The following is a 27,821-nucleotide window of genomic DNA, read 5'->3' on the forward strand; positions in this document are numbered from 1 at the left end:
TTCACAAGATCTCCTGTAACAAGCCTCCTTTCCCTCATTCTTAAGTGTGCGCGCAGTGAATTGTTTGGAGAGGAGCAAGTTGCCCATTAGTTCTGTAATAGAAGATGACAGTCAACAAAGAAGTGTAAATAGTATCAGCATTTAAAGAGCACTGAGTCCTTTTTAATGAGAACACCCCCTCATCTTTCAACACAAATGTCGTTTCAGTCATTTATAATCAGCCACTTAAATGAATGTTGCCATGAATTTCTTAAATCAATTATTTAGAAATTGAAGTTGTTGCACAGAACAATAAACCACTAATTTCTGCCCGCCATAATTTTTTCATGAAGTCGTTTAGATCATGAGTGAATCATTGAAACAGATTTTTTTGTTGTTGTGAGAAATAGCAATTTTTGCTACAGAGACGCTGCTCTCTTAGACAAATGTTCTCGAAAAATGGAATAAAGGAAATTTGGAAAATATGACACTTCTGATGCATTCAGCGTCAAGCTGGTTTTGAAATCACAAGCTGGAAAATATGATTTAGCTGCAAATACTCGCGCTCTATAGAGTGAGCAGATTAAAATGGATGTTGTGTGTGTGTGTGTGTGTGTCTCAGAGCTTATGTTTTTTCCTCTGCCTCAGCACCACATGCAAACACACACACAGCAGAGGATAGAGTGCACCATTGCATTCATGCTCGTATTTTTAGTTTGCAAACCAGCAGCCATAAACCTTTTTTCCTTGTATTTTTATTTATTTTTCAAGCGGCGAGCTCCTGTGTGTGTGTGTGTGTGTGTGTGTGTGTGTGTGTGTGTGTGTGTGTGTGTGTGTGTGTGTGTGTGTGTGTGTGTGTGTGTGTGTGTGTGTGTGTGTGTGTGTGTGTGTGTGTGTGTGTGTGTGTGTGTGTGTGTGTGTGTGTGTGTGTGTGCGTGTGTGTGCGCGCCTGTGTGTTGTTTTGTTCTGCTCACACACACATTGACAGGGCATCAAAGCATCAGTGTAAAGCTAGGGGCGGAGCCTGGGAGCGCGGACAGCAGCAGATGTCCCTCTGTAATGAGCGGCCCATACAGGCTCCATTCACAGCGCGTCAAGCACCTGCCTACGTCTCATCCGACCCGTCATTCGATACTGTAACCTCCAAATCTGAGCTCGGTCATTACCAGCTTTCATCTACCTGGCTTTGAAACAGAAGGCCAATCGGAAGAGACGATAAGGAATTGAAAAACTTTCCAGGAGGTCGTTCCAGAGTCCAAATTTTGTACATTCCCGAATTTCTTTTTCAAATTATTCTTTCTGCTACTTGCTTTTCCTGCAAGTAGTAAGAGATAAAGACACAAAGTGCAGAATTGAAACCAAGTGACCTTGTAGATTATAGTATAAATTGGAGTCTACTCTTTAGCAGCTGAGGAAGAAAAACGCTGAAGGAATAAGGTAAAACGAGGACTGTCTCACTCTTTATATTCTCTCTTGCGCCGATGGCCTGCAGTGCTGTTGAGAGGAGTTTAGTGAGAGGCCAGCCTGCTCCATGGTTTTCATTAGTTCACTATACACACACACACACACACACACACACACACACACACACACACACACACACACACACACACTCGCTGAATGAAGAAAGGCTTTCTATCTGATGCTAATGAAACACAAGCCTAGCCAGTACTTGGCAATACCTCATGCCCTCTTAAAAAGCTTATTTTGTGTGTGAGTGTGTGTGTGTGTGTGTGTGTGTTGTGTGAAGGCTGACTCCGGTGCCCCTGGCATGGGTGCCGTGCTCTGTTCCCGAACAGGACCAACTAAAGACGATGCCAGGAGCTGTTACACCTGGCACTGGCCGAAACAGAAGGGAGGAGCAGTGGCGTAGAGAAAAGAAAAAGTTTCACACTGTGGAGAGAGGGGAAGACTGGGAGGAGCAGGGAGAGGAAGGGAGAGGAAGGGAGGCAGAGACAGAGACAGAAGGACAGGTGCAAGTGATTTTTGGCAGGAAGCGACCTCCTTTAGAAGTCTTTGAGATCAACTCTGTGTTTGCCTTCCCATGCTCCTGAGATCGGTGGATATACTGGCAGCACATCCCCTCCAACATGCCAGCTCATTGTAGTAGCCCTTTATCATGACCATATTCTCCAAACGGGGTTCCCCTGCCAAGTGTTGGCCCTGCACACACACACACACACACAAACTTACATTTACAACCTAAGTCTCGTCTTCACTGCCTTGGTTTACTGACCTAGTTATTTTCCTGTACCTCTGTGCATGAATACAGCCTGTGTATTCACCAGTGACTTCAAGGCTGTCCCCAGAAAAAACCTCTCAAACTGTTTTTACCATGAAGTTGTTGTCTTGGCTCTGAAATACAGCAGGTCATGTTTATTCGCATCTGTGATCTAATTATTTTTTCGTAATTTTCCCCCGGTTGTTTTGCAGATGACAATATTTTTGTGTTAGCCATAAAGGAAGTCGGGTTCGGTCGTAAAACCAGACTGCTGATACAGATGCGTCTTCATTAAGTCAGCGTCTCGTAAATCTTTTAAAGTCATTAATGAAATTCATTGGTATTTTAATTTTGTATTATGACTGTCATGGGTGCAATCTAAACGTGAGTCCAGTGTGGTTTTCTTTCAAACGAGCAGGAAATCGTTGCAGCTACAAAGGAGAATGTTATTGAGGAATTTAGCTTTTTCAAAATGTGTCAAACAATGTGCTATACATTTAGTAGCCTCTACAATCTCGAGCACTCTATCCGATGAAACAAGAGCCAGAAGAGTGAGATCAATATGCATCTCACTTCAGCTCATCTAATTAATGCTTACGAGAGGTTTTAATGGTCCCTGGCAACTCGGCTCGTTTTTCTGTGTGTGAGTGTAAAAAAGAAAAGAAGTGAATACAAACTTCTGAGGCGCTGTGAAAGTGTGTGTAGAGTGTGTCTGGATCAGAAGTTGAGTGTCCCTCTCAGACAGAGTTCTCAACTTAATTTCTTTGTGTCTCTCTCTCTCTCTCTCTCTCTCTCTCTCTCTCTCTCTCTCTCTCTCTCTCTCTCTCTCTCTTCCCCTCTCACTCTCCTCTCACTCTTTCTCTGTCCCTCTTTTCTTTTCGTCTTTCTTTTTTTCCTCGCTTTTCGTTTTTACTGAACCCCACTTTTGGCTCTCTCAGAATCTGTTCTCTCTGTTGTCCCGGCCAAGACACACATTCAAACACTCAGCTGCTGCCGCTTGTTTTGTTTTGACTTAATGAATTCCAAGTGTGTGCGCGCGCGCACAGACACACACACACACACACACACACACACACACACTTGTCTTGTCTAGCGTAACCAATGACTCTTGTCAGTAATGCATAATCACCATTCCCATTTATGAGGGATTAGGTGCATGTGTGCCTGCGCGGACACACACACACACACACACACACACACACACACACACACACACACACACACACACACACACACACACACACACACACACAGCGAGTGTGTTTAATAGAGGGCCATGATGTGTGTATTGATTTTCTTTAGACGCTATTGCAAGGGAACCTATATGCAGTGCAACACCACGCTGTACTAACACCTAATGATTAGATGAATACAAAGTGGAGTACTTATATAAACAAGCTCATGCACACTGGACTTTTGACTGAGAGTCTTAGAATGCTGGACGAGCTTTTAGCCACTTGATCAGACCAGCATTTGAAACTCTGTGGGTATGTTTTCGTCTGCGTTTGTTTATTAGCAATATTACGTAAAACTACTTTACTGATTTCCATTAAATTGTGTGGAGGGGCGAGGGAGAGAACCAAGGAAGAACATGTTGAATTTTGGTGCGGATCTGGATCAGGGGGCAGATCCATGAATTTTTTATTTCCACTTTCGTCAACATTGCGAGATGTTTCGACATTTTCTTTGATTTCTAGGAGAATAATTCATGAATCTCAATGAAAGAAAATCGTGGATATTTAGGGGACTGATATCAATGAGTGCAATTTGGTGCAGCTTGATTGAATTCAAGGCGACTGTTGGGCCTTGGCGCTCCACTGAGTGTAATTCTAGTTGGTTGTGCAGCCAAAGGAAGGCTCTGGAACACCAGTAAATACTGTGTCTGTGCTCCTGTACAGTACAATACTCTCTCTCTCTTTATTTTACTGAATCTCTCTGTCTCCTGTCAGGCTGTCAGTGACTCACCCCTCCTCTGCATGTCAGAGTATCAGTCTGCAAAATCTTCTCTAAACTCTCGTCTCATTGTTGCTGCCTCGCCGCGGCTTTATGAAAAGCCTCCCGCTCGGCTGGAATGGAAGGGGCGAAGGAGCATTAACCACCCAGCACAGTGTGTAATGTCTCTCAGCGCACAAACCCGCTCCCATAATCGCTGTCAAATACAAGTGTTGGCACTGTGATCGTGAAGCAGATTAGCCATGTTACAACTTGTGTGCACGGAGCCTTTACGGCACAATGCAAAAAGGGAAATTCTAAATGCTTTAAGGGGGTTTGCTGTTTCATTGTTAGAATACCTGTTGTTAGCCGAGGGCAAGTCGGGTCTAAGCTTATTTATATTGCACAATATCGCAAATTTGCCTCAAGGGGCCTTAACAGCTGTACACTCTCTGTCCTTAGACCCTCGAGTCAGACAAGAAAGAACCTCCCAGGTGTTAAGATGCCTGTGATAACTGTAATATGAGTATTTCATCGTGCCCGTATGTGGAAAACAGAGCATGATCTCATAAAATAACTCATTTTGAGGTGTTCCCTTAAATGAGAAGCATAACTTCACATATTATATTTCAAGTTGTGTATTCAGGGTTAGTTAAAGATAATCCTGCTTTGCTATTCTAGGCGGCTCAGCTGGTGGTTATGTGTGAAAGAGGGAAAATAGTTTCAGAGGTGTAGCAAGAGGAGCTCCACTGCACAGAGCAGTGACCCATTATAAAGGTCAGTGTTGTCATCGCAACCTGGGGATCTTCACTGAATTGGAAAGACACACAAGAAGGATTGATCAGTTAAGGACAATCTGTGACAATGTGCTTTCCCAGCATAAACACTGCCCTTGTCAGGACCAGTGGACATCATGGGAACCAAAGTCTGGTCCTAATGAGGCAAAACTTAATATCTGAGGTCATGGTTAAGGTTAGGGGTGAGATGTGAATTGTGGTTAGGTCAAAGTTAGGGTTAGACATGAACTGGTTACAGTTAAGGATAGGAAAAAGTTTTTGGTTTGGCTGTCCAAAATGAATAGAAGTCAGTGCAAGGTCCTAATAAGGATATCTGTGCAAACCTATTTGTTCTATTTTTAAGAGCCTAGATCACATGTGGATCCCAAGATATTTTCAACATGTTGTCATGAAACAGAAATTTTGTAGGAATAGTTTGAAAAGTTTGAAAATCAATGTTAATTATTCATTTTATCTACCCTCCTTTTAATTTATATGAAACACTGCACACTGTTTAATGGCTGATCCTTTGTCTGAGCCACAGCCCCCTGCCTCTGCAGCCTCAAGGCCTCAATCCAGTCCACTCCAGCTCTGTGAAGGTCAACATATGGGACTCAAGCTTAATTAGACTGATTGCTAAACACAAATAGCACCGTCCCTGATGTTTATCGACCTAACCTGGTTGTGGTCAGTCGCTCCCAAGGGTGATTTAAGGTGGACTGCAAGGTCAGAGGTCAAAGGGTTTTAAGTTCCACATGCATGGTGGAGCTGGGGCGGCAAATAGCCCCGAGCAGTGGACCTTGACTAACAAAGCTTCCATTTCAACCTTTGGTTTTATTTAACTTTTTGGCCTCAACGTAAGAAAATCATGAGTCATTGTGCATTTCAAATTCACAAATTAAAAACCTCTTGATACATTAAATGTTTTGAAATCATCATGGTGACATTTAGCTTAAGTGCGGTGCCACTCTTGTTCGATGCACATTAGCATTTTTAAGGCGACAAAGGGGACAATGGGTGACTTCCATCCGACCTAATATAGCATGTATATATTCACAGAAATACAGCTAAGCTCGATCTATTGTCAAGATGTCTTTTCTCTCCACATCTGCCTATCAGGCCATCTCCCCGTCTCTTTGTTTCATTCATTCATTCATTTAAAAAAAAAAGTGTCCCAGCCCGTAGCCAAGGTTATATTTAAATACGCACCCGGGCCCTGCTGTATCTTTTATCTCAAATGAATATCAGCCATATTGTGACGGCTTGAAGCATATAGCTGTCAGGGCTGAACTTGGACAAACACTATCACACCTCTGGAAAAACCCAGAGTCACATTAATCTTCATGTCAAAGCAGTTTAGCATTAAAAACTGAATATACAGAAATACTTGCATCTATACATCACTATCATGGCAATTAAAGCTTGTATAGAAAACTACTGGGTCTCCTTCCAATATAGTGAGTGTGCATATGGATTTGTTCTTGACTCGCTGACTAATGATTGTGTTTATTTGTGTTTGGGGTACATGTATTTGCTGTGTATATGCAACTGGGGGTCTAAGGAGGTGCTGTTTGCATATGTGAAGGTCACGGGGTCAGCGGGTCAGGCCACTGCAGGGACATATCTCTCTTCTAAATGCACGGAGACAGAAAAGCAATAAACACATCAAGTAAAGTGAGCGTCCACTTACGACTGTTTGCGCTGAACACGCATCGGCCATTTTAGGGCTTTGTGTTGGGAAACAGAGGGTTTTGCAAGCTGAAGTTGAATATGTCATGGTGGACTTTTAACCCTGGCAGAGTGGGAAGTCTGGAGTATCTGTATAGACCAGTTTCTACATTTGAGACACAGGCTTAATCTGCTATAATTTCTGACTTGTCAAAACAAAAGGTAAAAGTCTGGGTTTCTGCTAAACACAATACAAGAAACTCCCCCCCCCCAAACAGTAACCTTGGAGCTTAGACTCATGCTTTAGCACACATGGTGTCAATTACAGTGCGATCATCGCTTTCAACATCACATTTTAAAGACTGAAAACTCTTATGGGCTCAAGAAATTGTGCAAACACTGAATCTCTTGTCATTTATGTGCTGATGGATTTGATCTGAACACGCTGCCAGACACACAAACGTAAACACACACAAACACAGAAAGAAATATAGACAGACACACACGCACAGTTTTAATACACGTTTCGCTCTTATCTACGTAAACATGTACATTTAGGCTGCTCTACTAAAATACATGTGCACGCAAAGACAGACAAACATGCACCCGCACATGCATACACACTCGCATACGCAGAGCCAGATGCAGTGAGGTAGTCTTTTATGAGGACCATGTGGGCCATCTGGAGCCAATTAATACAGTCCCCCAAGGAACAGACTCTGGATCAGTGCTCTTCGCCTCACACAATAACCTTTACCATGGGAAGGAACACAATGTCTGACTGGAGCCCAGCCTCATGCCAACATCTCTCAAACCCGGAACACGCTGCGGACACGCTCAAGGCTCCGCTTGATTCACGCGTGCCACTTTCGAGCAAAAGGCCGAAAAGAAGTAGCCAGGTTCTGAATGTCTGACATGGCACGAGGATACCTTAGACTGGTGTAGGGATGTATTTGATAAATTCCTGAAACAGTTGGGATTGCAGAAATACATCCATGTTGAGTCTACGTATTGTCTTTTTTGTGTTATCTTTCGGAAAGTTCTGTCAGTCTAATGCAGGGATTAAGGAAGTTATTTGGATTTCGTAACTGTTTTATTCTTCATCAAAACTTGTTGTGTTTCTGTGGATTTGTTTGTAAACAAGATTGCGTAAAAAGTACTAGATGGTTTATAGCAAAACTTGGTGGGAGAACGGTGTGTCAGGGACCCATTTTCAGCAACATTTTCAAAATCTTTGTTGATTTCTCTGAGAATAATTTTGGATCACGATGAAAAAGAGCTGACATTTTTGGGGAACTGATATTTATGTGTGCTGATCCAAATAAACATCTGGATCTTGTGAATTTAAATGTGGTTTTGTTAGAGGAGTGTTGGGCCTTGGCCATTTTAGTTTTGCCATGTTCCTTGTCACTCTCACCTTACTGTCTGTATTTCTTTCTCTTTCTCGTGGGCTATGTCGAGTTTCGGAATTAATGCATTTAAGATACACAATAAATTGTCCATCTTATAGTGTAGTGTAGTGTCTGCTTGTATCCAAAGAACTTAACAGTATTAAGAATGCAGAGAGCTATTAGTCAGAGGCTGACACATTTGCACAAATCAACACCGGCTCTACTGGCTCATGTTGCACTCGCCAGCCGGAGTGGACAGTTCAGGTTTCAATGGTACAGCAAATGTCTGAAACCAAACCAGACAGCGACTGGCACACACACATAACAGCCAGGGAACTGGGTGTCGTCTACAAGGGACACAGTGTACAGTACGTGACCCCGCGACCTCTGACACACGTCATTAAAGATCCTCTCACGTTAAGACTAGTGACTTGTTCATTGTGTCATTTTACCCAGTAATTCGTTACAGGATTAGTTCTGATGCTGCATTAAAGATATAATATCCAACAGACCTATTCAAGGTAATGCAACATTTTATTTTAGTGGCCTTGTAATTGCGTCATATCTGCTTTACCCGTGACTTGGCTTGGCTCTGCTAAAACTTCCAGGTATGACGAAGGAAAAATACACTGCAAGCCAGTCAGCTAGTTGGCTGGGTTTTTTTGGGATCGGTCATACGTAAAAGGTCATAATTTTCAGTTGCCTCCTCCGTGAACATCGTTTGTATCTGAGTCACATTAGGGAGATATTCATTGGAAATGGTGGTGAAGACAACTCCCAGGATCCACGCTGTCTTTTGCTGTTGTTTGATTGAAAGACTCCTAGTGGCAAAGGTTAGTATAAAAAAACATGTTTGGTGTTTTAGTTATAGTGAATCATCCTGGTTTTCGAATTTCCCCAAGCTTGAGCAATTTAAAACATCTATAACATGCTGTTGAGTTCAAGTCTCAACAGTCTTTAGGTCTCTAAATTACATATGGCTTGTACTTGCACATATTGGACTCCATTCTTCAATATTTAATAAACATAAAGTATTGAAAGATGCTGCTTTGCTGAGCCAGCAGCTTATTCAATAAATCAAACATGCATGGGAGACTATCAACGCTGCCTAATTGGCCTTTAAAGTTTTTTTTCCTACTGTAATTGTTATGCAATTATTGTAAGTATTTTATGCACAAATGGATTGATGTGCTGTTTAATAAATCAGCCGTTGTCAGCTGCACAAATACACAAATGTGCTGAGTCAGCTGCACCCTGCTGATGTGTTTTGGCCGACACTAAACTGGAGCCATGTTGGGGAGGAGGTTTCTCTTTGTGATGCTCTTCTCTTACACTTATTGAGTTATTGACCGAGTGCAGAGGAGAAATTCAGTTTTTACGTCCACGGCCACAGGGGTCAGAGATACGGGTCAGTTACTGATCAAACATCTGGAGGTGGTGGACAGTGTAGGAAGTGTCTTGCTCAGTGACACTTCAGCAGGCAGGATGCTTACATAGACCTGTGAAGGATAAATCGAGACGACCGCACTGGGAACTCCTGCCAACGTCAGGGTTCCCATGGAAACGGTCATTACTGGGAAGGTGTTGATAAGGAGACTTTGATTGACAGGATGCATGTGTGTGAGTACAGTAGATTATCTTTGCCGTAGCTCATCTTCCTCTCGTCCCTGTGTCTTCATCATCAGCGCCACCCCATTTTAATCTGACTTCACTTTATATGTTAGAAGGAAATAACAAATTGCCCTTCATCCTCTTCCGATATTCTCCTTTTCATCTTCCTTTCCCAGGATCGCCGGCTGACGGGACTGTCAGATTTCCTCCCTCCGTCTCTCGCGGAGATAATCAATGCTCTCGCAGCTACGGTGGCATGTGTAATATTAGACATTAGAGGAGCTCTTTGAAGGGTAGATGGCTGGGGGGGTGGCAGTAAAGGGATGGAGGGAGGAAGGGATGGATGAAAGGTGGATTAGAAAGGGATGAATGGGGACATCCTGTTGTAATCTCTTTGCTTTTTCTGCCGCTGTTGGATCTCGGTTTCCTCTTTTCTCTCCCCCGTGTCTCCGCAGCTCTCTCCTCTCATTCTCCTTCAATCAGGGCGATCACTCTAATTTTAACTTGTATAAGCCTCGCTTGCTGTCCTACACTGGAACGGAACCAGTGAGTATTCTATAGCTAAAGACGCACATGGGAACATAGTGTACCATGAGTTAGCGCGCACACACACACACACACACACACACACACACACACACACACACACACACACACACACACACACACACACACTGAGCAGACAGGGGGCTAAACCAGAGGCTCATGTTACCTCCAGCCTGTAACTCTGTGGCAGCACTTACAAAAACACTCATGTCATTGCAAATTGTTCCCATGCTGATTTCCCAATATTTACCTGATCCTTGGCACTCTGAGGTGTTTGTGTGTGTGGGTCTGCTACACTCTCATGCCTGTTTGTCTCCCCAAATGAAATAAATGTGGCTCAGCCCTGAAAGAAGATCTTTGGGGGATGATCCACAGTTTCAGAGGAAGTGTTACTGTAATTGGCTTCAGTTCCTTGTGCCTTTTAATAATGATGAACAACCCTAATTCTGTTTTGCCACTTGAGGACTATATTTCCAAAGAACGGAGCCGTCTGTCATCTTTTAAAATAATTACTTATTACTGAAGTTGTTGCCCTTCGTAATGTGAGACGCTCTGGTTTTATTTATCTCCTCCCCTGCTTATATAGATATCCTGCCAAAACCAAAATGTTCCCATCATCAGTGAAGCAGAACAGTTTTTATCGCAGCTCTATTAGCCACGACGCTGCTGTTTGCATACCTTTTTAACAAGGAAAAATAAGTTCACAACTGAACATGCATAATGGAAACAGAATTAAATCTAATCACTACAGAAATATCTGTAACAATAAATGTAATTTCAGTGTTTGAGTTTGGGAAAAGCCCCGCAGCGTATCTCCCATGTAAGTTAATAGGTAACAGATAACAGAGGATTGTCCCAGGAAGACTCTGCTGAAAAGAGGCTCTCTGTGACCGTCTAGACAGGATGTTGTAAGCACATCGCTTTATTAGCTCATCTCTCTCTGTCCTCATTCTTTTTACACAATAGCTTTTGCTTTATTTCTGTCGCCATCCTCCTTTTTGGTGTGTGTGTGTGTGTGTGTGTGTGTGAATCATTTATCCCCTCTGTCTCTCTTTCTTTAAACTGTTAAATAGGACCCTATTCATCTACGGCTGAGGCAATAAAATCTATCCAGGGTTCGGCTTTTATGGAGAGCCCAGTCTCCCCTCTCTCTGCCCACTGTTTCCTAAGTGTTCATAGCACAGTTTAGTCTGCGTCCCTTCCTCGTCCGCGATGCTAAATCTCAGTCGATTGAATTTAGAGGGATGACAGGACAGGGTCGGGTGGCTGCACATTTAAACTGTGCATAAGCAGCAACTGCACACTGGCAGTGTGCTCACATGGCCGTGGTTAAGTCAACTGAGGGATTTTATTAATTCAAAAGTGCTATTTTTTTATAAAGGCGCAGGGTGGAGAGAGTGTGGTGTGACGTTTTGTGAGTACAACAAATAACTGCCCTGTCAGGGTTCGTTTGAGTCTACAAGCATGCATGCACTCAAACAGCAAACACACTCTGACACTGAATGGTTTTCTGTCTCCGGGCAAAGTATGAACAGAGGAGGGGGAAAGCAAGATGTCAGGTGAAAGAAGGAATTATATTACAGCGGGAAAGAGGGATAAAGAATGCACCAGAACATGAAAGAGAAGCTGGACAGCGAGAGAGGAAGCTTGACTTGAGGAATCTCAGTCGACTGAGGGGGGTCAACAATTTTTAAGAATCATTTCTGGAAAACAGACTGGTTTCACTGGTTCAGTAGTTAATATCAGCTTTTAAAGGGAGTACTAAAATAAAGAAGTCTAAATCGACTTTTTACATGTAGAGTTAATATTTGATAACACTTTGTACTAAAAAAAAAACCTGGAGTGTGAATAAACTCAGTTAATATATCTTTAGAATATCTTTAAAGTTTAAATGATCTGTTTGCTTTGCCTGTGGTGATGCTGGTTTCAGCTTTATTTCTAAAATTGGGATAGTGACCTGCAGTAATTTTGTAAGTAAAGACCGGCTGCTGGTTTCAGTCTGCAAAACCCTGAAGCTGCTTCACCGCTGCTGCACAAAGAGCCGTTCACCAGTTTGTTCAAAGTTCGGAGAAGCTCGACTGAAACCCAGAAACCGAGGGCTGGAGAATTTTCTCGTGGTTTTATGTTTCTGCTCGTGTGCATCTTAGCCTATATGTGCAAATATATATATATATATAAGAATGTGGCACGTTGAAATGCTTCAAGGGATGTAGTGTCACACTTGTGGTAAAACTTACCCCACTGTGGCTGCATTGTCTGTGTGTGTAGTGCGTCTTTCTTTCTCTCACCGTTTCCTTCCCCTCTGCCTCGCATATCATCTTCTCACACACTCTATCTCTCCCAGTCTTCTAGTCACGCAATCCTCCCTCCTGCTTTCAACTTCTCTTTGCACATCACCCGTCTCCCCCTCCCCCCCAGCCCGCTCTCCCTCCCTCCCTCTCTCCATCCCTTCATCTCACTTTCTGGCTTCGGCCTCGTCCCGCTGCACACTCCTCTCTGTCAGTATCTCCTGCATCCTCCATCCCCAGTGATCACACAGTTCTTTATTACTGCGTGCGTGCCAACCGAGAAAGTAAAAGTTTCATGAGGATAGGCTTGAAAATCGAGAGAGGCGAGAGCATAACTATGTATTGCGTCTCACTTCTGTGTGTTTGTATCCGTGTACTTGTTCGATCTCTGCACTCGAAAGGCAACAGAAGGCCAGCCTTGCAGACATAATGTGGATGTGTGAAATCAAGAGGGTGTGCTCTTCCTCTCTACCTCTCTATCTGTTTATCACACCTTTCTTCTGTTACTAACTTCGGACGTGTGACTTTCACTCGTTCATTTGCTGGGTTTCCCCAGTTTTTGACAATTTTTCTTGTCGTTTCTTTTCCCCTTTTCTCACATCCACAACTACTTTTTCTCATTCTGTGTCTCTTTTTCTCTTTTCCTCCACTCCCCACACCTGTTTTTATGCTTTGCTGCCCTATTTCTTTATTCTTCTTGTTTTCCAAATAAATCACAGCATAGCATGAAGTGGCACCCGCCCCATTGTGTTAGTTCATATTCTTTGTTCTCTAATACCAGGGGAAACTGTTCCTCCTCCTCCTCACACCTATCTATTAATGTTTTGTTGAAATAAAGCAGCTTTATACATCTTTGTATTCAGTAAAATTAGTGATTAAACTCCTCACTGTGACGTTTGTTTGGGGACTAAAAGTTGGTGTTATGTGTGTCGAGGGAAATTGCTTTAAATGATGTACGCACAAAATAGAAGCTGATTAGATTTGTGCAAATGCAGATCACTTTTGCGTGCGATTGAATTCCAGCTCAACCGCGACGCTGATCAGTCATGTGATTTTGTTTACAGAGCGTTTGGCTGTAAACAAACTGGGCTTGTGCAAAACAGTTGTTTGTTCAGTTTTCTCACACATCACGTCCAAATGCATCGCTTTGTGTGCAATCATCTCTCAATTTCTCACATATTGAGCTTACACCCATGTCGCGGCAGGAAATTGACACGTTTTGACACCGGCGCTGTTCCCTGATTGAAGTGTAATCGCAACTCTGCACCTTTCAGGCGGCTGCGCCAAATCCATTGTGGGTGTTCTCCAGACATGATCCTATCTTCCCTTATACTTCAATCCTGTCCGCGGCAAATTGACAAATAATACCAGGATATCACATTGCATTTAGAGCGTAACTCCTGTGCACGCACACACATATACCCACAGCAGCACTGATCGATTGAGGCCACTTGCTGGTTCATGTGGCCCCTGACGAGTCTAGAACTTTTATATGTGCGTGCGTGTGTCGCCATGCCAACGGTGTGCGTGACTGAAATGTGTGCACGTGTGTTGTGTATGAGCGAGTCGGTGCGGCAAGTTCGTCCATCGCCTTCTCTCAGGCATCCGCTTCTTTAATATTCTCCTCCGTCCCTGCCGCACGGTGTGAAATAAAGAGAGGAAAGAGACGAGCGGAGTGAAAAATGAGAGGGATGTCTCAAAGGCTTGGTGGATGGCGGAGGGAAGCAAGCACAACGTCGGGGAAATAAAATGGTCGAAAGTGAGAAAGCGACAGGAGTAATGGAGAAAAAATGAAGAGAGGCCGAAATATAGAAACCACTCTGCAAGTTGTTCTCTGGCAGTGTGTGGTTGTATTTGGCAGATGGTTCCTGTTTATTTGGTTATTATCAGCCGTCACTGACAGCTCCGGTTCTGCCTTATCCACAGCTTCATTATCTTTCAGCAACTTCCTCGTGTGTGTGGATCTGTGACTATGCAAATTACAATTTTTTTTTTTGCGTGATTTACTCAATGTCAATATACACATTGAATGCACACACTCACCGGCTGGCACGGTCGTTCAATGAGTGTGTGGGTGCCCGCGCATCCCAGCAATTGTGACGAGCTCGCACTTGATCCGTTCTTCACTACAGGTTAATTGTTTCAGTGATCCACTCTAAAAAGAGACAACAGGCACACAGAGCCACAGGAAGTGTGCGTGAGAGTGTGTAAAAGTGCACGATTGTGGTTTTAATCAGCTGCAGACGGCTTCCTCTCACTGAGATGTATGTGTGTAAATGATATCCACACCCCTTGCATCATACGACATACTGAGTACATGAAATCTGTTGTAATTACACAAGGCTTGATTCGACTTGTCATGTATTTCATAATGTATTTCAGTGATAATTTGAAATCCGTGATTTATTACACTAATAAGTCCATAGTGCGTATTTTCATGTGATCGTTGAGCATAACATCTGATGAACTTTTATCTCAAGTAGTCATGGCAGTCTTGTCGTGGCCGCCCACCCTCTCAGTTGTAGTCCGCTATGCTCATCTGTAATTATATGCCACTCATCACATCCTTGTTTCTTTTCTCCCCCTCAGACCTCGGCTCCAGGCTCAGCGGAAGTTTGCCCAGTCGCAGCCCAACTCCCCGAGCACGACGCCCGTCAAGGTGGCCGAGCCGGTCAGCCTGAGCGCCGTCCTGCCCGCGGTGCCCTCCTCCTCTTCGTCCCTCCCGCTGCTCCCGTCCTCGTCCCTGCCCTCCATTCACGACCTGTCCCGGCGCAAGCCCAAGACGGAGGACTTCCTCACCTTCCTCTGCCTCAGAGGTAAGACGCGGCGGAGCGGAGCAGATGGAGACATAATTACATGCGCGCTTACAGGGCGACGGTAGAGCTGGGGGGGTGTTGTTGAACAAGCAGATACGTCTTGTTCGAACGTTAGACGGTTTTATAAAGGGCTCTGCTTCTTATTTCCTCTGAGGCTGGACAGCATTTTGCTACTGTTTAGCTGTCTTTGCATAGGCCTGCAATATGTAAGCATCTAATAGCAAGCGTAATAACTGGCAGACATCAGGTCGAAGCCTTCCCAAGACCTGTCAGTGCTGACATTACTCTGCATTTTCTCATATTAGAATCTTAAAGGAAACCTGAACACTTTGCTCTTTTTTTTATATTTCAGACATGCACATAAAGATGCACACATAAGCATCCAAGAGAGAGTATGTAATAACTTTTATTAAGTCGGGATTTAATCACCCTCCACCCGCTCATGCACACGCACACACAAAACCACACATACATACTACAAATAACTGTCTACTTGCCCAAGGCTAAGATTATCCTGCATTTCATCAGCTCACACATCTCCACCTCCCACCTTTCAACAACTATCTGTCTCTTTAACACTCTGCCTATCACCTTCTACCGCAGCAGCTGTGAATGCATAGTGTAGTGGCACAGTCGCCCCCTACACTACAAACACTGGGTTCATCGACACTATGTAGCACCTTGGATGTCAAATGAACTGTAAAAGCCATAGCCGAGCAATTAGCAGCTTTTCCTGTGTGTGTGTGTGTGTGTGTCTGCGCTACAGGCTGCAGCATTGTGTATTGGGATTGATTGAACAAGGGAAATTATTTGGGCTAATTGACACTATCACACTCCTAACACGTGCACATATACACACTCACATGGCGATACTTACAGCAACCACACAAGTCCTGTTCTCTTTACTTCTGAGGTTAATTAAGTTCTCATGTTTCTTATGATCAATGCTTAGCCGGCCGGCGCACACACACACGGAGGGCTCATCCACTGGCAAAAGTTTCATTTCTATCACAGCTCTTTAACTTCTGCTTATCAGAAAGCTTCAAGACCAAAGACACACAAATCCCCCAATCTCAGAACTCAAGCCTGGATAAAACCTCTTTTAAAAAACGGTTTCATCATTAAAGCTGTTTTCAAACATCGCCTTTCGCATATGAAGAACGCAGCTTGAGGTTGTAGCATGGCGTATCAATTTTGCTCCGGCACATCAGCGATCCCTTATCGCCAAAAGCTCTTGAATCTCGTCTTTCCAATTTTACATGTTCATCAAGCTCTTCAAGGTGTTTTTAGAAACGTCATCAACACGCCGTGAATTGTTCAGACATATTCCTGCTGTATTATCAGATGGGCTCACTCAGACATTTTCTGGACATTTTGCGAGGACATTTTACGTTTTCTATTTCCATTCCAGTCTGTTTAAAATCGTCCTCTTTCTTGTGGAATACAAAAGACGAGGCAGTTTCGTATCCAAGGCCTGAATAATAACAAGTTTTGGCAATTTTCTCAGACAACCTTGGCTGTGACTTCTCTCTGCTATCTTAATATTATCCTTTTTGTTCAATGTCCCACTCACCTTTTTCTTCAACATGTCCTCGCAACCAGAATTAACTCATTTGAAAACCCTTTGCTTCAGATTAATTTGCTGTTATCATTATTAACCTCCGGCCGTCGTACAAAGTAGGCTAAAGATTCAGGGGAGGCAAATTTAGATTCCAGTCTGTTGGGACGTGGTGGCTATACGTCGACTTCCCATCATGGAATGTCATTTAAACCTGTCAGGGCTCATTCAGGAACATTTTAATTGGAGGTTTCTAAAAGTGACTGAAGCCTTCGTTGAGACGGGTTTAGATTTGCATATATAGGCCAGGATGTTACATAGGTTAATGATAAAATGTACCATATTCTTTGAAGTCGGGATTACTCTAAACTCAGGGTGCTAAACTAACCCCACCCCTTGCACGCGGGGTGGCAGACTAATGAGGTGCAGGTGGCTGGTCCTGACTCAGTTTCGCTGCTTTCTTTCTTTCTAATTAAGGTCGGGAACGGCACTTTGCGATCCTGTTTCTGGTCCCTGCGTGTAAGATCAGCTGTACCCCACCGCAATGCTACTGCTAAATTTAGAGTTGGGCTGCTAAGCTAATGATTGGACAGTTTTCCACTGGGCTTTTTCCACTCTGCTGCTCCCTGCTTTACTGCCTATTTATAGACTCTTTTTAGCTGTGCGTGGGTGTGTGTGCATATTATAACTATCTATAGTTATGAGGGCCAATTATGGTTCAATGCCATCATTCTGAGGACATTATGATGTCGTGAGGATATTTTGCCGTTCCTCACAAGTTTAAAAGCCATTTTGAGGGTTAAGACTTGGTTTTAAGGTTAGGATTAGAAGTAGGTTTGGATTAGGGTTAGGCATTTAGTTGTGATGGTTAAGGTTGGGTTAAAGTTTAGGGAATGCATTACGTCAATGAGTGTCCTCACAACTATAGAGACACAAGTGTGTGTAGTAATTTTTGTTAAAATGAGCCTGGTCCTAATTTGGTAAACACGCATTCCTGAGGTCCTAGTTAATGTCTGGGGTAAAATGGTAGTTAAGTTCAGGGTGAGACATTAATTGGTCACAGCTTAAGTTTGGGATAAGGTTGTGATTAGGCTGTCCACAATGAATGGAAGTCAATGCAAAGTCCTTATAAGAGTAGCTGTGCAAACGTGTGTGTGTGTGTGTGTGTGTGTGTGTGTGTGTGTGTGTGTGTGTGTGTGTGTGTGTGTGTGTGTGTGTGTGTGTGTGTGTGTGTGTGTGTGTGTGTGTGTGTGTGTGTGTGTGTGTGTGTGTGTGTGTGTGTGTGTGATATCCATGCTGTGAGGATGACATTCTCCTGTGCGGGCTGTTCCGTTTTTATCCCTTGGCCTCTTATGTGACCCATATGCTGGGACCTTTACCAAGACAGCGACATGGAAGAATGTCAGGAGAGCCCTTGAGGTTGTGTGTCTGAGTGTCTTCAAGCGTGTGCATGAGCTAAAAATCCACACCGATCACTGATGTTGCCCGAGTGTGCGTGTTAGTGTGTTCTTGTGTACCTGCACACACTCAGTACCCGGGTTGATGAGGCGACGCAGCCCGTGAGGACGTCCGTTACCCTGGTTAATCTTTTCAAAGAGGTTCAGGTCTCTGATATCGTCTGAAACCCCAAACCCCCCTTTAGGTTTCTGGTGATCTGACCCCCTCATCCATCAGTCTCCTTCATGTCTACTCCCAAAATACCTCTGACAGATTTACTAGCTCTATTACAGAAATGTCAAATCCATTATGTCCCCAATTCTCTAATATTTTTAATTTGAGTCTGACTATTTATAGCTTAAATGGGGCTACCCCGACACCCCATCAGTGGTGATTTCTGAGTTTCGTCCCAGGTCAAACGTTCACCATGTGTAAACACATACTTTCGCACCCCCACACAACTCACACACCCACTGCAGTATTTGCTTATCTTATCTGGTAAACATTACACATCCACCCCAAAGGCTTCTATCATCACTCATTCTGACAGACACATAAAAGTAGGTAAAACATGACGGATTTGGAGCAATAAGGTGAGCAACAAAAAAAGAAAGACAAAAGCAGGACTCGTGTGTCTCAGCTAACTTTGTATCGTGCTCCCGCGTCCAATTGATCTTGTAATTGATGGCATTTTATTAATTTGGGAATGAATTGGCTGCTGCTGCTGGTGGAAGCATTGTTACTGTATCTGAGCAGAAGTTATTTTGAATTCCTTCAGGGGTAAGCAGGGGTGCCAGATTATTCTGATGCAACGTGGGAGTAACAGGAAAGAGAAGTGAAAAACAAGACTTCTGTCTCTATAGAAGGATGCACACACTTGTATACGCTCACCACCCACACTGTCTAGGGTTTATAATCTGTATTTATCTCACTGCTCATCTCTTTTTCCTGCACACGCACACACACACAAACCAGAGTGCTCAGTCCTCGCCAGCGTGCTCAGAATGGTGTTTATGTGTGGTCCAGGCCTGTAGTTGGGCTGTTTATATCCATGGAGAAAGCCATTTGGGTGGTAGCCAGACAGTCTGCCTCTGGCCCTGTCTGCCTCTGGTAACCTAGAGGGTGCAGTGCGGCTGCTGGCAGGCTGAGGGCAGCACTGAGAGGAGCAACAGATTCAGATTGAAGCGCTCGATACGTGCCGCTGCCTCCTCCACTTTATTACAAGGGTTTCATTTCAAAGTGAGACACCTACTAATTAATTATATTGACAGCACAATCTTTCAGGAACAAGAGAACACGTATTTGTCTTGGAAATATTTGACTCAGAAAATCGCTAATCTTTGTATTCTACTATTTGACTCATGCATTTGGAAAACGAGTTAAACAACACATGTGCATTCACACACCCCCACAGAGCATACACACCGGCATAGAATAGATTAGGAAGTCGATAAGGAACTGTCTGCACACACACACTCCTGGAAATGGGTCTGTTAAGTAAGATTCTTTTCCTGCAGTGTGATATATTCTTTTCCCCTGCGTTTCGGTGTGCATGTGTCTGCGTGCCAGTTTACCAGTGTACATGTTGCACCACTGCTGTGTTTACCTCTCTGCCCTCCGGGTCTTCGATCGTGGCTGCCAGACCCAGCGTGGTGCCTCTCTATCTCAGGTTCAGCGAGGGCAGCCTCTCTGCTCTGCTTACATAACCCCTGAAGCTCTGACCTAGTGAACCAAAGACCTCGGAGTCCCGGTGCGTGATCACACGTGTGTGGGACAAATATAGAATATAGGGAATCGTGCTCGGGACCTCTATCTTTGCTGCGGGACTGCTAAATTCAATTTTTGTTTGATTATATTTATACTGGCTTAGAATCCTGCTTAACTAGAAACACATTCTAACTCCTGGGAGTAGAATTTAAAATCCAACAGCTACTCGTGTGTCTTTCAAGTGCGTCGCCGCTGTGACAAGTGAATTTCCCTCAGGCACGAGGTGCTTCTCTCTCCCTCCAATGTATGATTGCAGTTTGATTAAAACGTGGAAACTGTTTGTGCGGAGGTGTGACATCCCATGCCAACGGTGATGCCACGTGGAAACTGGTAGCGCATCAACAACTGATTCTGCATTCTCCTCCAAGAGCAGAGCCGCTGTTTGTGGGGTTAATGGTTTTGCTGTCATCTAGGAATGTCAATTGGTAGATGTAATCCCTAATCCTCTCCCGTCTCTCTCTCTGTTTCTCTGCTAAAAGACTGATGAAGAGTTTTTGGCACGACTCGGCTGTACGAGATAACCGCGCCTCCCAGAGCCAGAAAACCTACATTTGCACTCACGCTTCCTGCAGCAATTTGTACCAAGTCAACACGTCCATATGTCCCAGTGACAGCAAAACCCTCTTGATTGAGTATTCAAATTGTCCTCATTGTTTCAGTTCCAGTTAAGGGGACAAAAGAAGGGTAGCCAGAGAATGGAGGGTTTGTAATTATGCCCCCTCCCCATCCAGCTCTGTTAAAAATGACAATCCTAATGGACTCTTTCAGACCTAATTATGGTTTGTCTGCGGCCGGAATGAGGTGGATGAAAAGACGTTGTAATTGGGGGATTGGGCTCAAGCCCTGTTGGAGATCTTGGTGGAGGACAGAGTTGTGTTATTTCCCAATGTTTGTGTGTAGCTGATGGATTTCACGTCTCTGTGCCAGAGATGGGTTCTGTAAATTTCTTGTATTGGCCCCAGAAGTATTGCTGCCACTCCTGTTGTGGTCTGTATTGGACCAATAGATCTGTTGGACAGGGTTGCTCTCTCTCTCTCTCTCTCTCTCTCTCTCTCTCTCTCTCTCTCTCTGTGTGTGTGTTCTTCTCTCTCTCCCTCCCCAGACTCCGAGACTGTCTTATTTTCGAGGTTTTAAAATTTGTAGCCGGATACATTTGTGCTGGCCTCACATCTTCCTCTTTTCAGTTTTTGTTCCATATGAACACTTCTCTGTCCGAACTTCTGAGAACCTTGTATCGAAGGCATTCATCCCAAACCCACAACTTTCACCTAGATGAACTTAACTTCCTCTGCTGGGTTTGTGCGCTCTCACTTGTTCATATCCACACCCCTGCACCCCAAACAAACACACACATCTCCCTCCATTTTCTGCCCCAGGGTGCCCCTGAGGTCTGTTTGCCATTTGCCCACTGACCCCTGTTCAGGGCAGTAAATTACAGCCATTTAGCTAATGATGCGAGTCATTAGATGCTGATTGGGCCGGTGTGTGTGTGTGTGTGTGTGTGCCGCCTCGGTGTGTTTGTTTGGTCTAAGAGAGGAGTGTTTGCGCTGTCGCCAAAGATAAATGAGGTGTCCCTGCTCTGTGTTTGTGGGTGTGTTTGCTCATCTTTAGGTGCATTAAGCAGCGGGACAAATTAGACTGTGGATGCCCGGCACAATTTAATTGGTCCGGCCACAATTTTACAACGAAGCAACGTTTTCTGCACGTCAAAATAACATAAAATCATCAATTTGCTTAGTCTCTCTTTTTCTCACTGACACACTGACGACAGACCTTTCTGTAACAGTCGGACTGACCATTAGAAACACTGGGAGTAATCGCGTTGCATCCTTGGCCCGTCCTCTGCAGACAGAACTCGCCATAACATTGGAGGTTTCCGCTGTAGCTGTGAACGTTCCTTGTGGCAGGCACCAGCCCTCTCTCTGTACTGGTGCATGACCCATCACTGGTTCGTATGTGTGTCACCCACCCCTCAAGACCTGATCCACTGTAAGCCGGAAAATTAGAGTGATTCAAAGTGACACTGCTCTGTGCACTTTTTCTGATTCCTATTTGAGAACAACAAAAGACTGATGTCAGAGCTACTTACTTGCCAGGTGCAGTGAGAGAATCTCTCTCTGCCTGCGGAGGAATAGACCCGACCATGTGGGTTACAGTGGCTATATAAAGGCCATATTTCACAGGTATTAAATGGGGACTTCTTGCCCTCTAGACCTCCTTTAGAAGTTAAAGAGAGCAGGTAAAAGTCTATTATTATCGGCTCAGGGAATCTACTGCAGCTACAGATATTTTTTTTTCTCTCCCTCCCACTCTCTGAGGAGACATTAGAAACTGGCAGAGCTGCTGTGTGAAAAGTGTGATCCAAGGCACAACAAGATTTATTATTACCTCGCTCTACTTTTAAGTGTTTTTAAAGCCTTTATTTGACTATGATATTTTAAGCTAAGCCTGCAAAATAAATGTGAAGTGACATGTGGTTACCACAGGTCCCCCGACTGGCCAATAATAGTTGTAAGCGCACTTTAAAATGAAAATGAAGCAACGTTCAAAGATGCAGTTTGTTCTTTAGAAGAGAAAAGGATTTAGGAGCGATGATTTTGATTTGTTTATTATTTGATGTTCTCATTTTAAAAGGAGAAAGCCATCAACTAACATTATGTACAATGTGCAGAGAGAACACCGCTGTATTCTCTTAAACAGAGGCTGTATTCTCTTAAACTTTATTTAGCAGTGGAGGCTATTTAAAGTCCAACGTTTCAGTATTCAACAGCAGTGTTGTCTGTGGGGTGTTGGTTAACAGCAGTTAAGCCTTGCATCACATCTTTTCCTTTATCATTAGAAAGCCCAGGCTTAGTCAGGGTGTCATTTAGGTGCAGAGTGTATCCTCACACACACACACACACACACACACACACACACACACACACACACACACACACACAGGTTTAGTATATCCAAGCCAAGTTCTGTACTGCAAATGTGTCTGTGTTTTTCACATTGCACAGATATTGATTGCACAGGGTTGGTTCCTAAACAGTTATTTGTCTCACAGCCGTGTGAGTGCAAGGCTGCAAAATTGTCACTCATGGCCTAATGAATGGGTTTATTGTCTTTACGCTAAAACAAAGGCGGGGAACCTTTAAATGTTTATAACATTCTTCACAGGCCATACTTATTATTGAATATATCTATTACACTAACCTCTGTGATGCAGTGACTGGAATTCTGGTGAGGTGTCTGATGTCAGATGGTAGTGATGATGACAATGACGACGCTTCTCACATTTGTTTTTAGCCAAAACAAACAAATCAAACAAATCCTCACCTTCGGCAGTACCACACATGGCCAGATTGGCCCTTTTTATCACATGCTTGTCTTTTATTTATCCTGCATCTACTTTTCTTGACAATTTACCAGGATTTTTGTCAGCAATGACATGTAATGTGTTTTCGTTAACCCTGCCTGTGACCTGACAGGCACACAGCTGGAAGGCACCCCCCTGAAGGACATTTTAATCTGCTGATTTATGTCATTTTCATTTATCATTGAAAGAATTAATAGCTGACATGACATTTCTTTGTATTTATGAGGTGTCTCCAGAGCTGGCTCAATTTGTCTCGTAGGCTTCAGGCTTCAGGCTCCTCGCCCCTGATCCAACACCCAATGTCAGAAACCTTGTGAATTACTAATTACAGTTTTGTTCCGATCATGAATATACCTTGTGTAAGTCTAATCGAAAATTGAATTATTTTGATGTCCGCACACTTGTTATCTCCATATTGCAATTAGGCCACTTAATAATGTATTGAGTGTGTAAAATCTTAAGATAAGTATCCAGCAGCGCCCCATAACCAGTGCGCTAATTAAATAATTGGCTCATCTAATTCTAATTTTAGGTACTCTGTAAAGCTCCATGCGGGCTAACTGAAATCAGCCTGTTTTTCAGAAGCTTAACATTATTCTAACTGATATATAATCACACATTGCTTCTCATTAATGCCCTTTAAACACTGTACCCCCCTAAAAGGGTCATTAAAAACCCCAGTAGTTGCTCAGGCCATGCAACTGATTCAGTCATAAAGGTCTCACAACTTCATAAAATCCACTGTTTCCTGCTCGTAAACAGCCCGATTTAATCAAAGTTATGAAGATGTTGCATTCGACTATAAACTAACGACCACAAAAACACAGTTAGACATTTACGAATCCTAATTGTACAAATTAATAATAATCGCATTAAAATTTGACGGCCTTGCCAACCTTTTATGAGTCACTCAAAGCCTCATAAACATGCACGCAGATACACAAGCTTTCTGTTTTGAGGAAAAGTTTATGTCCTTCATTTATTTCTCAGCGGTACACGGCTAACGATAAAGAATATGCAGTGTTAGTAACAAGCTGGGTTTCTGCTACTTTGTCAGTGTAGAAGCTAAATGTTTTTGTGGCAAAGATACAGCAGTTTTTTATGGTGTTTCTGGAAGCCCAGGGAAGCAAGATACAGTTTAATAGGAAAAACATGGAGCGTTATATGACTCTGCCCGTGTGTATGTGTGTACATACTGGGGTCCAAAAGTCTGATGGGAAAGTGGCCTCAGACTTTTGGACTCCACTGTACATAAATCCGCCTCGCAGTGCCAGTCTCTACTGCCGCTCTCCACAAGGCCGCCTTAGTGTTTTTCATATTCCCGCATCTGCATGGCTGAACCAGCTGTTTGCACGCTGATTTACGGGTGCAGCATTATGAGATTTAATAACACAGCTTTGGGCTTTATGACCTTTTACGAGAGCATGCGTCTACATCCAGCTAACTGAGGTAGAAACATTATAGGCCATCGACTGCCAAACACCATTCACCTACTCCCAGCACGCATCGCTCTGGATCTCCCAGCGATGACAATGAAACTGATTGAGTGCGGCAGAAGAAGGAAAGAGCGAGAACATCCGTTTTCTTCTCCAATAGGGGCAGAGATTGACAGTAATCCTGTTTAGGAAGAGTGAAAGCGACAGATTTGGGATTAGCTCAGCGGCAAGAGGAAGTCAGACTCTTTGGATTCTTGAGTAACTCTGATAGTTTGATATTTGAGCACATGTACAGTATATATATATGTCTCAATAAAGCTGTCAACATGGAGAGGCTATGTGAAATGACTCCTAATGCTCTGGCTTCAGCTGTACGTATCAGAATGTGCTGCAGAGTCGCTCCCTCCACTTCCCTATCACCAGGGATACAGGTGGAACCAGCGCTACTATTAGTAAAGAAACCAGAACAAAGGACTGGATGAAGGGATAACAGAATTAAAAACCAAAAAAAAAAGCTCAGTCATATTTTAGACGTGATGGAGGATTGGCCTGATTCAGACTAAGTACAAATTCTGCATTGCTTTGTAAATCTTTCTAACATTGTGCTGTGTGTGTTTGTGTGTGAATGCGACAATGACGCCGTGATGTGCAGAGCAGTTTACAAAGCTTCAATAGGCCACCAACTGGGATAATAACATGAAAAAACTGCTGCACAATCACCACTATTCCTAAAAACTTCAGCGACTTCTATTTTACATGAATATTTCAAGACGTACACGTTGATGTTGATTTATGGGTAAAGTCTGAGATTGAAATAAAAAAGGGATGCATGTATTTTTTTTTTACTTAACGTACAGTGAATCTGTGTTTTAACTTTGTCATTTTTCCTTTTCTTTCCCCCCTCCTTCCTCTTCCCCCAACCCACCTCATGATTATTCATCTCCCCTGTTTCCTCCCTGTCCCTATCGCCACCCCATTTTCTCCACCTCTCTGCACTCAGGTTCATCGGCCCTGCCCAACAACATGGCCTACTTCGGAAGCTCCCAGGAGGAGGACGACCTGGAGGAAGAGGAGGAGGAAGAGGAGGAGGAGGTGAGGAACGGCGGTGGTATCCACTCTCACAGCGGCGGCAGAAGCAGCAGCAGCCTAGCCTCGGCCTCCTCTTCCTGCCACTCAACGCCCCGCAAGGGCAAGTTCCCCACTAGGCAGCCGCTCAATGGGCATGGTAAGGACGGGACTAGCGCCTGGAACAAAGCATGTCATGTTTTTATCACTAACACATTTCTCCTGTCGTCACAAACTGGACAATTAGTGACTGTCACCACAGGGATTGTCAGTATTAATTGTCTGAGGATAAGGGGATGAGATGGAAGACTTAAGGGAGCAGAGAAAGAGAAAAATAAGAGAGGAGGTGCAAGAAAAATTGTGAAGGGGATGAAGAAGAGGGAGAGAGAGGGATGAAGAGAGAGGTGAGGGCAAAGGAAGAAGAGGAGTGAATGATGATGCACCAGCAGAAGAGCTGCAGAGGAATGGAAAGATTCGGAGAGAGTGAAAGATGGGAGAAAAAAAAAACCGAGGACGAGAATAACTTGGGATAAACAGGAGCAGAGAATGAATCATTGGACAGGAGACAGAGTAGTAGTAGCACTTGTCTGTGTGCGCGCGCATGTGTATCCCCCATTTGTGCGTGCATGTGAGTAGTTTCCTAGGATTGCACTCTTGTTTTCCACTGCAGCGACGGGGTAAGTCACATGGGATGGCAGAGCAGCTCATCGAGTCTTTCCACCCCAATTAACACTTAGCTAGCTAAGCCCTAACAAGGTGTTTATGCACACTCTGCAACAGCTGTCCGGGGCCCTCTGACACACACACACACACACACACACACACACACACACACACACACACACACACACACACACACAATGCAGTGACAGCATATGTACACCCCTTGGGGCACATAGACATTCGGATGAATACACACACTTGTGAACAACATTTAGGAAATTGAATGCGTGCAGCTGAGCCTTTGCCAACAGACTTGTACGCAATCCTAACATTGACAACTCCTGTGTCACATGTTTATTTTTAGTGGCACGTCACACGTTTCTGATATCTGTGTTGTAGAGCTGAATCTACGGAGCATTAGAGAAACCGTTTTAACCTGGAGGCCCTCCCTCCCTTAGAGACACACAATCCTTCCGGCCTGGCGTCCCCCCCCAACAAGGGTTGGGTTTCATAGTTCCTCCTCTCTGCCCTCCCTGACTCACTCCCTCTCTCCCTCCCTCCTCCCCAGTCTGCACAATCACCGCTAGAAAGGTTCAAAAGGTGAACGCTTTGCTCAGCCCTTTCGTCTGTCATCCTCAAGTGGAATGTGGAGGAGGAGGAGAGACTGGTGGGATTAAGAGAGGAAGACGGAGAGAGGTCCATAGATTTGCCTGCATTGAACTGTCTCTGTAGCGGAACTGCTTTTGTGTAGTTCATTCTAGAGTGAACTGCTTATTCTCTCATTCTCATAAGAACATATGTAGCTGCGGCGTGAAACACAATCTGTACATTTGCACAGTTCTGCACAAGGTGCACAGACAGCAGGACAGTGAGACCTGTTTGAACAAATCCAGGCTTGTTGTGCACACGAGGACGACGTATTCTTCCCCCTTATCTCGTATAGCAGTGCTGTTTGCAAAGCAGCTTGGCGCCTTCACTGTGATATGCTAAATAAATAGATAAGAGGGAAATAAGCAGATATACTGTGTTGGGGGACAATAAGAGATGAGGGGGTTAAGGACACGGAATCGGACGTTTGTGTACATAAGTAGGTGTGCACACCCTATCAAGACTGGGTCATTGCTGCAGTGTTGAGACTGTGTTTATACTGTGTTGGATATCAAGCACGCACACACACCTAGCTTTGTACATTTTGCTGTATTGAGATTGGTGTCAAACGTGACACTTTAATATGCAGCTTTGGGCCGCTCTCCAGCAGAAGCAGGGGTTGTATGGGCTCTCAGGGAGGGAGGGAGGGTGAGGG

The 27,821-nt window shown here is 44.0% G+C and overlaps 1 protein-coding gene across 1 annotated transcript in view; it reads left to right on the forward strand.

Annotated features, from left to right (window-relative positions):
- jarid2b (jumonji, AT rich interactive domain 2b) overlaps window positions 1–27,821 on the forward strand; it is a 105,421-nt gene that overhangs the window by 59,052 nt on the left and 18,548 nt on the right. Inside the window, exons 4-5 of the mRNA XM_035182403.2 lie at window positions 15,002–15,228; window positions 25,791–26,015. Coding sequence (XP_035038294.2) covers window positions 15,002–15,228; window positions 25,791–26,015 — 452 coding nt within the window. The remainder of the gene's footprint in view (window positions 1–15,001; window positions 15,229–25,790; window positions 26,016–27,821) is intronic.

This window comes from Hippoglossus stenolepis, chromosome 17 (genome assembly GCF_022539355.2).
Source record: "Hippoglossus stenolepis isolate QCI-W04-F060 chromosome 17, HSTE1.2, whole genome shotgun sequence".
NCBI classification, from domain to species: Eukaryota; Metazoa; Chordata; class Actinopteri; order Pleuronectiformes; family Pleuronectidae; genus Hippoglossus; species Hippoglossus stenolepis.